The sequence below is a fragment of the Vigna umbellata genome, chromosome 5 (assembly GCF_029865625.1).
Source record: "Vigna umbellata cultivar VRB3 chromosome 5, Vumbellata_1.0, whole genome shotgun sequence".
Classification (NCBI taxonomy): Eukaryota; Viridiplantae; Streptophyta; class Magnoliopsida; order Fabales; family Fabaceae; genus Vigna; species Vigna umbellata.
In genome coordinates, this window is record NC_142169.1 from 64957071 (window position 1) to 64971113 (window position 14043).

The 14043-nt window shown below is 30.0% G+C and overlaps 1 protein-coding gene across 1 annotated transcript; it reads left to right on the plus strand.

The window, feature by feature from the left end:
• The first annotated feature begins 3496 nt into the window (after positions 1–3496).
• Positions 3497–6288, plus strand: LOC124838521 (putative WRKY transcription factor 31). Its single transcript, XM_047314151.2, has 6 exons — positions 3497–3941; positions 4050–4151; positions 4267–4422; positions 4615–4986; positions 5102–5215; positions 5333–6288. Exons 1-6 carry the CDS (start codon positions 3636–3638, stop codon positions 5993–5995), a joined length of 1713 nt encoding a protein of 570 aa, XP_047170107.1. The 5' UTR covers positions 3497–3635; the 3' UTR covers positions 5996–6288.
• The last annotated feature ends 7755 nt before the right edge of the window (positions 6289–14043 follow it).

Below are 14043 nucleotides of genomic sequence, written 5' to 3' on the forward strand. Positions count from 1 at the left end.
TGAGAAGTCTTCAATTTACATATTACTCATTCACACTTTGAAACAAATCCCTTTTACTAATTATAAGATTGGACACTAATGTTTGTGTGGTATTTTTATCCATAAAAAATAGTAAATAGTTGTTTTATTTATTTTGTGTCGTTATTGGAAGAAAGAGTCAGGTTGAATAGAAATTAACCAATTCAGTGCTTAATTTACTTTCGATCAATTACCATCTTTATTTAGTGTACGCAACGAAGAATCCTTGTAAAAGTCTATAATGATCCATCCAAAATAAGAAAACGTCATAATGTTGTTTGTTGCATCAATTTTTGAAATATAAGCAAATTCTATATTATCTAAGATTAGGTGCTTTGTTGCACCTTCAAATTGTGAAAATGTCAATTTCTTGAAATTGGAGGACATTTTTTCTTTTTTAAAATGCTACAACCTAAAGGCATGACTTGGACCGAATTAAAGACATGAATTTATTAAAATATATACATTTATTTTGATCCGGTAGCTAGCTGCCTAATATTTTAAATAAATGAAGGAAAAAAACTATTCAGGTTTAGAGAAATATTGTTGCTTGTAGCTAGACCAATTCCCCTTATTGTATTCGAATTTAACATTGTTTTTTCTTGAGGTACTTGCTAGTTTCTTTGGGTAAAAAAAAATGCACAAAATGGCAAATGATCAATCACGTGAGAAGTTGACACACAACTCCTGCTATTTTCTCCATTTGAGGTTTAGGAAATACAGACTTGTTATCGGACCCATATAACAAATTAAACAATTTAATAAATTATTTATACAATTATTTTCATCTTCGCCTGGTTTATTAGAAATTGAAGTGAAGTCTTCTTCCACAAAAAAATCTCTAAATCTCAACTTTAGGTTAAGATTTTGTTTTCAGTTTTCTCACAAAAAAATCTCTAAATCTCAAGTTTAGGTTAAGGTTTTGTTTTTAGTTTTCTCTTTATTGATATAAGTAGAAAACACGCTAAAATCAATGTTTACATGAATCTTCTAGCAATAAATGTATACTAAAAGGTAATCAAATATCTAGTTATTAAACCTGTATTTGTAGATTTTGGGATGTGTTTCTTATTAGTATTGACCTAATTACGGTTCAAACAGTAATAATATAACTTAGAATTGATACAATTATTTTTAATGTTAATTTTGTCCATAGTCTGACAGACCGATCTACCGACTATTTCATATGAGATTGAAAGAGTTATTAACTGCTCGGTTTATGACTGATCAGACAATCGTATTATTAAACTAAAAACTCTACTTCATAATACTTTATGATAAAGAATATTTTAAAAAAATCTTTCGTCTTGTGATTTAAAAGTGTTTTTTTATCAAAATAAAACATTGACAAAGCCACCTAAAATGATGGTCTAAACTACTCTTGGCTCTTAATTTCTATAAGAGTACTTGAAATTCAAATCAGTGTATACATGTTTTGAGTGTTATGATTTTTATAATGGAAGATTGAAGGACCAGAGAGAGATCTTAAACGTAGTGGAAGGTTGTACTAAAGAAGTAGAATACAATTATAGAATTGAAGAGATTATAGATTAAAAATAATGTGGAGGGAGGGGTGTGAGGAGAAGAGGAGGGTCCCACAGGTAAAGAGTCAACAAGGTACCCGGGGTTTGGGATCTGAAATGAGGTGAGTGGGACCATGCAAAGACTAAGTTACTTGGGCAACCAGTCTTCAGTCACCCTACGACAGAGAGAGAGAGAGAGAGAGGGAGAGCCGGGCCGTCAAATTGGTCGACTTGGCTTTTCCTTTATTGTGTTTTCTTGTTGAATTTGTGTGTGCTGAGAGAGAAAAAGAGAAAATGGGATCATTTTCATCACGTGTATCGTTTGCGCACTATTCGGGGGGCGGTGGCTCTTTTTCTTCCTCATTTATGAGTCAGTCAAATCCTTTCTTCACGAAACCCCCCGCACGTCGATACTTTTATCCAACACATTTCTTTTTTCTTCACCATTTAAACTTCTTTTCCCTTTTTAAAATCAGGAGAGAGAGAGAGAGACAAAGACTGCTGCTCCCGGTACTATCCAATAAATTCACTTATCGGGTCGGGTTTTGCTTCTTAATGGATCCACCTTCATCCAACAACTTCCAGAATCTATTCAATTACCATATCCTTTTCTCTTTAGTTAAAGATATGTTGCCTCGGGATTGCATTTCCATCACGTACTCCTAAATCTGACTATGGTCTTAAAGTACGGCTTTCTGGGGAACATATTATTTTAACTCGTTTTTTAAACATACAATTTATAATATTTATGACTAAGGCTTTATTTTGGATTTGAGAGGAGGGAGTAAATGAATTTGAACAAATTTAAGAGTAAATTGTGTGATATTTTTAAAGATTTAAAGGTGATTAATAATAGATTTAAAAGTAAAAAATTTGTATAGAATTTGACTAATGGATAAATAAAAAAATATTTTAATTTATAAGAATTAAAAATTATTAAAATGCTATTAGTGGTAAAAGTATTGGTAAAAAATATTTTAAATAGTAAAATAAATTAAAATTAATTAAAAAATAAAATAAAATAATATTTAAGTGTAAAAGCTTGGAACGTAGAAGTTGGAACTGGTTACGCCAAGCTCTGGAATGAGTTCCAGCAGTGAAATCAGTTACGTTATCTTCATCGTATGCAACATCTTCGTGAACTTCCTTCACGACCATGCTTCAAAACAGTAAGATCTGTTTACTGTAACTTACCTTTATTATATCCTATGATTTATCTATTAATATGATTTATCTATTAATACGGTTATACAAATGTAATCCATCCACTTTACAATTTATTACAAAGTAAGTACACGAATATATAATCAATTACATCCATTTCAGAATTAATTACAACAGTTTACTTTAGCGGTGAAAGTTAAAAATCATTAAATTATATGAAGGCAAAAGATAACATTTCCTATCAATTCTTTTCAAATATGCATATAAATAGTGATAGAAAAACCATGTATTTCACAAATTCATCATTTTTCTTGCTTCCAAACCACTATATGTAAACATGATTTCAGTCTTCAATTCGTTTATATCAATCTTCTTGAATAGTACTGTTCAAATAAATGCACTGTAAGTATATTCTTAAACCAGAAGAGAAAATTAGTAAACAGTAAAAATTTAATAACGGTAATTTTAATTAAGAACTAATATTAATTATGTTTGTCATACAGTAACATAGGAAAAAAAAAGATTAGTAATTTTGGTTGGAAATGGTTTAGGTTTGAAAGAGGAGATGAAATCCGGGTCGGGTTGTGAGGTGTGAACTGGGGAGGTGGACTGGGTATGAACTGTGGGCGGGTACATGTTGGAGAATAGACATTGTCCATCGATGACGCACCATCTGGCGCAATAATTTGATAAATTTTTCACAAATGTCCAATTTCGATTTCCATTTGGTCCACGCTCCTTCTATCCCTCCAACTCTTTTTATACCCAACCCCATTGCACTGGACAAAGACTTCATTTCCTGATACCATTCCCACCCCTCTCTTTCTCTTTCTCTTTCTTTCTCTCTTTCTCTCCAGTTTCCCTTCATTTCTATTTCTCATACTATTCTTCTACCTCTTTCAACTCTTTCTTCCTTCTTCTGCTTGTTTTATGGACAAAGGATGGGGACTCACCCTTGACACCTCTTCCTCGCAATCTCTCTCATCATTCCCTTCCAAACAGCCTTCCACTTCTTTCTCCAAACTCACCAGCGACACCATGTTCCCTCTCCTCGGATTCCCCGTCAACCTTAGCCGTCCCGCTGCCAAGGACGACGAACACAACCGCAAAGTCGTCGGTGAAGTCGACTTCTTCTCTGATAGAATCACCAAACCAACCTCCCCACCCTCCCACGACCAACACGTTAAACCCAACATCGTCAAGAAGGAAATTGTTGAAACACCTCTCCACGTTAATGTAATTAACCTCCCTAAACTCCTTATTTTTTTCTCTTTTTATTTTTTTCCCGGATTATTTATTATTTTCTTCTTCTAAATTTCCTTTTTTTTTTCTCTCTCTCTCTAGACTGGTTTACAACTCCTTACTGCTAACACCGGGAGTGACCAATCGACCGTCGATGATGGGGTTTCATCGGATGCAGAAGATAAGCGAGCCAAAACCACCGAGGTGCATATTTTTATTTTATTTACAAATCCTACTTATATATTTCTGGTTTGTGGTTATTTAAGTTTTTATTAACCGTAAAATTGTGAAATTGATAAGTATTTGCTTTTTTATCCAGCTTGCACAGATGCAAGTGGAGCTTCAACGCATGAACGAAGAGAACAAGAAGCTGAAAGAGATGCTGAGCCATGTTACCGGTAACTACACGGCCTTGCAGATGCATCTCATGACATTAATGCATCAGAACCAGCGCACTGAGAACACAGAAAATGAGGTGCTTATAAATTAAATTTACAAATACTTTTCTTGAATTGCCCTACCTTTTTTTTTTTATAATTATAGTGAAGAGACTGAAATTGCTTTGCATACAGTGAATAACACGGTTATTGTATGATTTTGTTTTGTTTACGCAAACGATCTGGATTGGATTTGAAACGTGTTAATAATATATAATGTTGAAATTCAGGTTGTTCAGGGAAAGGCGGATGATAAAAATCATGCTGTTGGTGGTGGAAAGGTTCCAAGACAGTTCCTTGATATAGGTCCCAGTGGCGCAGCCGAAGCAGATGACCAAGTGTCTGACTCTTCCTCCGATGAGAGAACACGATCGAGCACACCTCAGAACAATAACATTGAAGTTGGAACAAGAGACGGTGTGAGAAATGTTAATGCCAAAAGAGAGTTGGGTAGGGAAGAGAGCCCAGAGTCAGAATCCCAAGGTTGGGGTCCTAATAAGCTTCAGAAAGTTAACCCTTCCAGTGCTATCGATCAGTCCACTACAGAAGCCACAATGAGAAAAGCTCGTGTCTCAGTTCGTGCTCGATCAGAAGCTCCCATGGTACGTCTGATGCTATATATATAGTATGTTTTATCAGTTTATTAATTAATTTACAAACTATTAAAGGCAGCGATGACTAGTAAATTGCTTCTCTAACTCAATGGATCTGTTGCAGATAAGCGATGGCTGCCAATGGCGAAAATATGGACAAAAAATGGCCAAGGGGAACCCATGTCCTCGAGCATATTATAGATGCACTATGGCAGTTGGTTGCCCAGTTCGCAAACAAGTGAGTTTTTCTGATTGATCAATTTATATTAGTACCATCAACAAGATCTATTAACTATATAATAAGTGTGTCAAGCATTGTGGCCCAGACTAATTGAAATTTCATGGTCTTTATTAGGTTCAACGTTGTGCTGAGGATAGAACGATTTTGGTTACAACTTATGAAGGTACACATAACCATCCACTGCCACCTGCCGCTATGGCCATGGCGTCAACCACTACAGCTGCTGCTAGCATGTTACTGTCAGGGTCAATGTCCAGTGCAGATGGAATTATGAACCCCAATTTGCTTGCCAGAGCAATCATTCCTTGCAATTCTAGCATGGCAACACTGTCAGCTTCGGCACCATTTCCAACTGTGACTTTGGACCTCACGCATAACCCGAACCCGTTGCAATTTCAGAGACCAGCTACCCCATTCCAAGTGCCCTTCCTCCAAGGGCAGCCTCAGAACTTTGGATCCGTAGCCACCCCAATTGCGCAAGCACAAACACTTTATAATCAATCAAAATTCTCTGGTCTTCAACTATCTCAGGAAGTAGGTTCTTCCCAGTTGGCTGCACAAGCTTCTAGACCACCCTTACAGTCTAGCCAGCAACCCTCGTCGGCTGATACAGTCAGTGCCGCCGCGGCCGCTATCACCTCCAATCCAAACTTCACCGCCGTCCTCGCCGCTGCAATCTCCTCTATCATAGGCGGTTCTCATAATGCAAACAATAACACCAATAACAACAACAACAGCACAAGCAGGACTACCATCAGCAGCTTTTCAGGAAACTGAACCTTTTTCCTCATCGTTCCATTTTTTGGTTAATACCATTATTCCATAAACTTTGTATTTTTGTACATGGGTATAAGGGAAAATGACACCGTAAATGTTCATATTCTTATTAGACCATGTCATGGGAGGGAGGGATATATTAGATCAGAAAATGTTTAATTTATTTGTACCATTTCTTTTCCTTTGAATAATGTTGTATATTTGATTCAAAAATTCTCGGGAGTAAATAGACAGGGCAAATGAAGAATCGTCTTTTATCTTCTTCCTTTGTCATGTGGTTATCTTTTCTTTTCTATATTGGCCAGCATGGATTGTGACAAAATCGAAAACAACCTAGATGGTAACCCATCCGAAAAAACAAAAAAGAAAAGAATGAAAAGAAAAAAACTGATATGCTAACAGCCAATATTGAACGTGTTGCGAGGAATATTCGAATTTTCCCATTGGTCAAGAAATACGGCCATTACTCTTGATATGACACGTAAATGACTAGTTGTTGGATAGGAAGTAGTAATGGATAGGTGGACTTTAGCAAACGGAAGTGAGTTTCTAGGCAACTTCGTGTGGCCTGGGTGTACGTGTAGACGAGAGTAATTGAAATAATGAAGTGAGTAATAAATTAAGAATGGGGTCAACTTAATAGTAATGTATGTGGTGGAAATGGAAAAGTGAGAGGGTGGACGTTGATTGGAGAAAGTTGGATACAATTTTTGACTTTGAGTAGATGGACGTCGCGTCCACGTTAAGGCCATTGGACGAACGATGATAGAGTATTTATAACTAGGAATGGAGCCAGACATGTCACCTTGTTGCTCTGTTTGAGCACTTGCACGCACCGTACTTCACACACCGTACAAATGGGTCTTCATCACCTTTTATTTGACTCTATCCAAACCAACGGCTGACTTGCGTGATTGGTGATCATCCAACCAAAGATAATATTTTCTTTTCTATCAAACACTTCAAATAGACCACCATGTGCTTCCATGTGAAGGAGGAGACTATTTTTCGATTTCCGATCAACTCCTTTTCCTTCACCAACTTAACACGGATGCAAGATAATATTATGTGTTCCAGAAAGATACACTGCATGCTGGGTTTATCTTGTATCCTTCATTGAAGGGTTTATATTCACATCCTTTCAAACGTTTCTTTCTGTATAACTAACTATAAGGGATACCATTTTTTGGTATAGAGAACATAGTGAGCGTAACGTGGGTCGAGCGTTTGAGTCAATTTCAATGACTGTTTAGGATAAGATTTTTTAATCATGCGTGATTCAATGATTTATGCGAGCAATATCAATGTATACTAAAAAATATTTGGATTTGATAAAAAAAAAAATTAACTACAAAACAATGACTTCCTTTCGAAGTATGTGTTATAAATTATGACGTGTCACGGTGTAAGTTATATACTTCTTAAATTATTGTTTACTTTTATTTTAAAGGAAGAGTTACGTTGACTAATACATTATTGTTAGAATCAATGAAAAAGAAAACGCATTATTGTCATTACATGCGAAGTGAAGCACAGGTAAACAACACGTAATAAAACGAAACAAAATTGATGTTTTCTTTTGAATATTTAGTGCACACTAATTAAAATTATATATATATATATATATATATATATATATATATATATATATATATATATATATATGTGTGTGTGTGTGTGTGTTTTACAGAATACTTAATGAGGTATAACATTTAGTTTTTGTGGAAAAAAAAGTATAGACTTTTGTTGAGTGAAAAGTATTGTAATTAAAAACTAAATTAAATTCACTTGTGAATGACATTTTCGCACTTGAGTTGGTAAGGGAGAAAAAAACATAATAAAATATATAGAGTGAATATAAGGTCTAGTTCAACCTCATATAGTATGTGTTATTATATATGCACTTCAAAGAGTAAATTTAACGACAGTACATATATAATTATTTTTTGAAAGATTTATTATGTTTATATTAAAGATGGTAAAATAGGTCAATGTATATTATTTCTAGTTTGATTCATGGACTAATCGAGTTAAAGTGAACTAGTGAGTTAAAAATTTCAACTCTCAAATTTTAGTAAATTGATCATCCCTATAATCTATTTTATCGGTTTTTGCACTAAAGTAGACAAATATGCCTTCAATATTGCCAAAATGGGCAAATTTTGACCCAAAGTGAAGTCGTGGGGGTCAAAACGACTTCAAATGAAGAAGTCGTGCCCCCAGCACGACTTCACACTGTTTATTTGTTCAGTGTTGAAGTCGTGCAACCCAAAAACGACCTTAGAACATGGTAATCGATTACCAGATACTTGTAATCAATTACAAAGTCATTTTTCATAAAAAATTAAAAAAAAAATTAAAGTTGTGTGGGGGGTTAACAACTTCTCTTATTGAAGTCGTGCACCCCCTCTCATTCTTACTTTTTATATTTTCTAATTTTTTTATTAATTAAAATCATTTATAATTTGTAAATAATATTTTTAAATGTATTTAATATAATTAAAATTATATCTAATTAATAATTATATTTTTTAATATTATTAAATAAATAAATTTTATAATTTTAATTATTTTTGTAATTAAATTAAATTTTTTATAAAATAATTTTAATTAAATAATTTATAAGTATAATTATTTTAATTGTGTAATTAAAATTTAAAAATAATTATATTTTATTATAATTTATTTTTTTGAATTTTTATGATTGTAGAATATCTTTTAACAAATTATAATGAATTAATAATTTTTTTTTCACTATAAACTATTTAATTAATAAAAATACTAAATATTAACTATTTAATTAATTAACTATTTTTGTAATTAATTATAATAAAAAATAATTTATGATGAAATATAATAAGTTTATACATTTTTATTTATGTAATCACAATAATTATGGTTAGAAATTATTTAATTGAAATATCTTATATAAAAAATTAATTTAATTACAAAAATAAATAAAACCATAAAATATATTTATTTAATAATATTAAAAAACTTTAATTATTGATTATGTATAATTTAAAATGTTTTATATACATTTAAATATATTATATAAAACTTATAAATCTTTTTAAATAATAAAAAACTAAAGAAATAAAAGTGTGAAGGGGTGCACGACTTTAAGTAAAGAAGTCGTGAACGTTTTCAACTTTTAAAATTTTTTATTATTTTAAATAGTTTATAATAAAAAAAATTATTAATTAATTATAATTCAGAAAAAAGGTATAATATAATAATTAAGATTCATAAAATTAAATTATAATGAAATATAATTTTTAAATATTAATTAGATATAATTTATATTATTTTAAATATATTTAAAAATATTATTTATTAATTATAAATCATTTTAATTAATAAAGAAATTAAAAATTAAAAAAAAGATAAAAGTGTGTGGGGGTGCACGACTTCTCATATTAAAGTCGTGATCCCCCGGTACAACTTCAATACTTTTATTATTTTTAACGAAAAAAAGACGTGGTAATCGATTACAGTGTTTGGTAATCGATTACAGCACTCCGAAGTCGTTTTTGGGGTGCACGACTTCAACACTGGTCAAATGAACAGTGTGAAGTCGTGTATGGGGGCACGACTTCTTCAATTGAAGTCGTTTGGACCCCCACTACTTCCCCATTTTCGTAATTTCGGTTGAATCTGCCCATTTTGGTAATATTAAAGGCAAATATGCCTAGTTTGATGAAAAACCCTATTTTATCATTTCTAATTTATATACACTCATATTATTAAAACAAAAGTTATAAAATAAAACCCTTTTAACATTTTACATCAATTTTAGACTCAATAATGATAATTTTACTAATGTCTAATAAAACACAAGCTAATGTAATGAGACAAAAATAAGTAGCAAAAGGTTAAGCTTAAAATGACCTTTTTTTACTTCAAATTTTATTTGGAATGAATGTAGAAAGACATATAAACAATAATATCATTGTAATAATCATCTTTATGTGTTGTTGTTCTTTTGACCTTGAATATTTTTATATTTGTTTTATCACATGAATAAATGTCATTGCACATAGACGGTAAAGATGAAAATAAAAATAGATATTTTTTCAATGTTCTTCAAAATCAAAGTTGTTAGTGTGTGGGTTCATAAGTTTCATGTGAGCCCTCAAATAAAGTGACCTTAGTCTCGTGATGCTCCCAAACATGTCATGATATTCCATGTTCATTGCATATGAATTATTTTAATTGTTTATAGGTAGCAAATTCGTTCAACATTCTTTGTCTTTTATCCCCTATAGCATACCCCTTCGGTTTTATCTACACTTTCTGTCTTCAATTTGTCTTTTTCATCTGTTGAGTGTCTTTTTTTTCCTTTCCAAATTTGAGGAGTTCTCCCTGCACCTTTTCACTTTCAAAAGATACATTTATCTTTCAAATAAATAAGTGTAATAAATTTTCCATGTCACATATCAAGGTGATTTTTTAAAATTTTTATCATCATGTTTTTTATAAAAGAAATTGTTGTTAAGTGTTAAGTTACCTGACATGGTAATATTATGTGTAAGTGTAATGTTATATGTAAGTGTCAATGTTATCATCTTATATTTCAGTTTAATTTTTACACATGTTTTATTGATTTAATTTAGTCCTAATTTTTCTAAAAATATATTAATTGAGACATAATTTATTATTAGTTTAAATGTTATATTTATACTTTTATTAAAAATAACTTTTTAACATATTATTTTATTTAATATTATTAATCTATTTATATTCAAATTTAGTTCTTAAAGTTACGATTAACAAAATATATTTTAATAATATATAATAATATGATGTATTAAAAATATATTAATATAATATTTATACAAATAATGAATTGTCTCAATTTAAAAAAAAACAATATTGTTTCATTTAAAAAAAACATATACAGAGTTAAATTGAAACAAAGTCAATAACCGTTTATATTAATATTGACAAAAGACAATACTAAGGTGAGTCTTCATTATAATACTGAACTATCTTATTATCAATTGCAAGATATACAAACCACTACTAAATCAAATTAAAAATATATATAACAATTATTATCTCATAGTAATTCAATTTTAATAAAAAATAATAATAATTCACAAACATATTTTTCTGTATATAAATATAATAATTTATTAAATAATTTTAAATAGATATACTTTTTTTGATAAATAATATATTTCTTGATGCTTTATAAAATAGTTTGGTAACCTATGCATTTTTAGTATAAACGTATAGTCATACGCACTTTAAATGTCAAATTCAGTTTTAAAGAATTATTTTTAATCAAGCTGAATTTGATTTAGGTTCTTTCCAATCTTAAATAACTAAAAAACTGACAAGTGAATTTAAAAATTATTACATAGATGTAAAATAATGAGATATTCAGTTAATTTATTTGGAAATTTTTATATAAATTTAAATTTTTGTTATCTTTGTATTATGATTGTTAATATAAAGCTTAGATGAGTTGATAATATATATATATATATATTATCAATACAAAGTTTTTCAAGATGAATCATGTTTAGAATTTTTATAATATTCTAAGAAACTTACAAAATAAAAATTCTCATATCCTGATTTGACGAAAGGTTTAACTTCAACGACTATAAACCTTATGCATCTTTCCCAGCCCATTACACAATCTATCTTTAGAGGGCCTATTAATTTAACCCAATACTTTAAGGCTGTTTCTAGCTGCACCTCGCTTTTTTCTTCCTCAAACCTCGTAAAACTCTTAAACTCCAAATTACCCTTTATTAAAACTACAATAAAAATTTAAAAAGTTACATCTGCTCCTCAATTTTTTAATATTTCATAAAACTTCTGCAATCGAAAGGTATTTCAGAATTGGGAATACGTTTTGGAGAAAATATCTTTTAATTATATAATTTAAAATGCATTTTGCAAAAAAATTACATCCTGAAATACATAATTCGAAAGATATTTTCAAATTCATAAATATGTTTTCTGAAATGCATTCTAAAATTATATTCTGAAACAAATTTTCAAATTCAAAAATATATTTTAGAATATATTTAAAAAATACATTTTGGGTTGAATATTTTATTAAACATTTCCAAATCACATAAACGACTTTAAAAAGAAAATATTCCAAATTGGTGAATCCAAAATATAGTTTTTATGAAAATATTCTAAACCCAAATTGGCTCTCCCCGAAGCATGTTGTCTTTTCCATTGTATTTTATTATAGTTTCTGATTCCGAGTGAAGAGAGGAGAGAATTTTAAGGTTTTTATTAACTTTTTAAATAGGGATAAAATGAGATTTATGATTTTTTTAATTAGTCTTAGGCCATTGCTTTTTGAACCCCATCAATTTCCACCTGCAGCTCATATTTTATATATGAATGTTGTCTTTTTGATGGAGAAACGATAAACTGGTTTGTTGTGTGTGTTGGTTTTCCTGAAAGCTTTGATAGAGATGCGTAATGAATGAAACGGTGAAGGTAAAGTTTTCAAAAACCAAAATCTCAAAATAAGCTCCTGGAAAATGTATCTGAAATTAGTATGAGGGGGTCAAAATTTTGCAGGGCTGAAAATGGATAATGATGGTGTTTCAAATGTTATTGGTGTTAATGATGTTTGTTTGCAAGAATACAACTATTATTTAAAGGAATCATATGCTAGATGTTCGTTTCATTATGATATTTTTGTATTTTATTGTTGACGATGGTAGTTATGACAATAATAAATGAAAGCGTACAAAAAATAACTTGATTATGATAAGAAAAGATAAACATTTTAAATTATATAAGACTAAAGCTTTGTTATTAAATATAATATAAATGCTAAGTATATAAAGACATTTTTTGACACCAAAGACTTTATCTTTTTTATATAAAAGAGTTTATTATCTATATAATTAGATACAATATCTCATTATTGCCACTTTAAATATTTATCCAAAACATAATTAATTATTAAAATAAAAATAACCATTAAATTAAATCTCACTTAAATAACATATAATGAACATTTTTCTCATTTTCTATATATTTTATATTTATATTTATAATCACTTATACTTTTAATATCATAATTATATTCTGTTTGAGTAGTAGATGGTAACAAGGAAAGATAGATTCATAGTTTGTAATATTTACTATTTCCATATGAAAAATAATTAATATACACTTACTACCACTAATGTGAATGACTAATGTAACACAAAGTAGATTGAGAATAATTAATTTCACACTTACAGTGAACTCTCTTTATAATATATACAGAACTAGATATAAACAAAATCATAAGAGTCTAACGAGTTATTTGACATGGAGATTCAACAACATATTTAAGAAATTAAATTAGGTATGACAGCGGAAACATTTATTTAGAATTAAAAGAAATGATGGAAATGAATAGCATTAATTATAATGGCAAGGCAAGCTCTTTATGGCAAATATATATAACTTAATTGACAATATATTTTCCTTCATTAGCGCTTACAAGTAGCTGTCTGCAAATTTTATTTAGTGGTTTTGCTAAAAATATCATGGTTAATTAATATGATTTATTGGGAAAATTAGGCATTAAAAGTAAAATTGCTGCATAAATGATTGATAAACTTTAAAAGAATTTGTTTGTTATGGCAAGCTGACTAAAGTGGGTTCTATTTATTTGCAAGTTGACACAGTGTCTTTGCTTCTTGGCAATGTCTTGAACCCTTACTTCACCACGTTATCTTCTACTTCTTGCTTTTTTTGCTCTTTCGTTTTTCCCACTCTTTCTTCAACTTCCCTTTCATTCTTTCCCAACCTTCTTGCTTCTTTCCTATATTCTTGTATTATTTCTTAACATATTAAAGGTAAGTTTGTGATATTCATCCCAAAAATACCACTCCATAAAAGAAAACATTGATTTCACACCTTCCTTAATTTTCCTTAATTTGATAATGTCTTCTCCTCTCTCATTAATGATTCTGTTAATGCTTCCAAGCACCACTCACCAATGCTTCTAGGACAAAGAACTCTAAATTATTGTTTCGCTTATAAACAAAATATTTTTAATGAACTTTTTT

What these genes read in the sequence shown, in the direction of transcription:
- LOC124838521 (XM_047314151.2), top strand. Translation starts at nt 3,636, where the DNA reads ATGGACAAAGGATGGGGACTCACCCTTGACACCTCTTCCTCGCAATCT. An exon ending in CTGAGAACACAGAAAATGAG is followed by an intron (nt 4,423 to 4,614) that starts GTGCTTATAAAT and finishes GTTGAAATTCAG; the next exon opens with GTTGTTCAGGGAAAGGCGGA. An exon ending in CTCGATCAGAAGCTCCCATG is followed by an intron (nt 4,987 to 5,101) that starts GTACGTCTGATG and finishes GATCTGTTGCAG; the next exon opens with ATAAGCGATGGCTGCCAATG.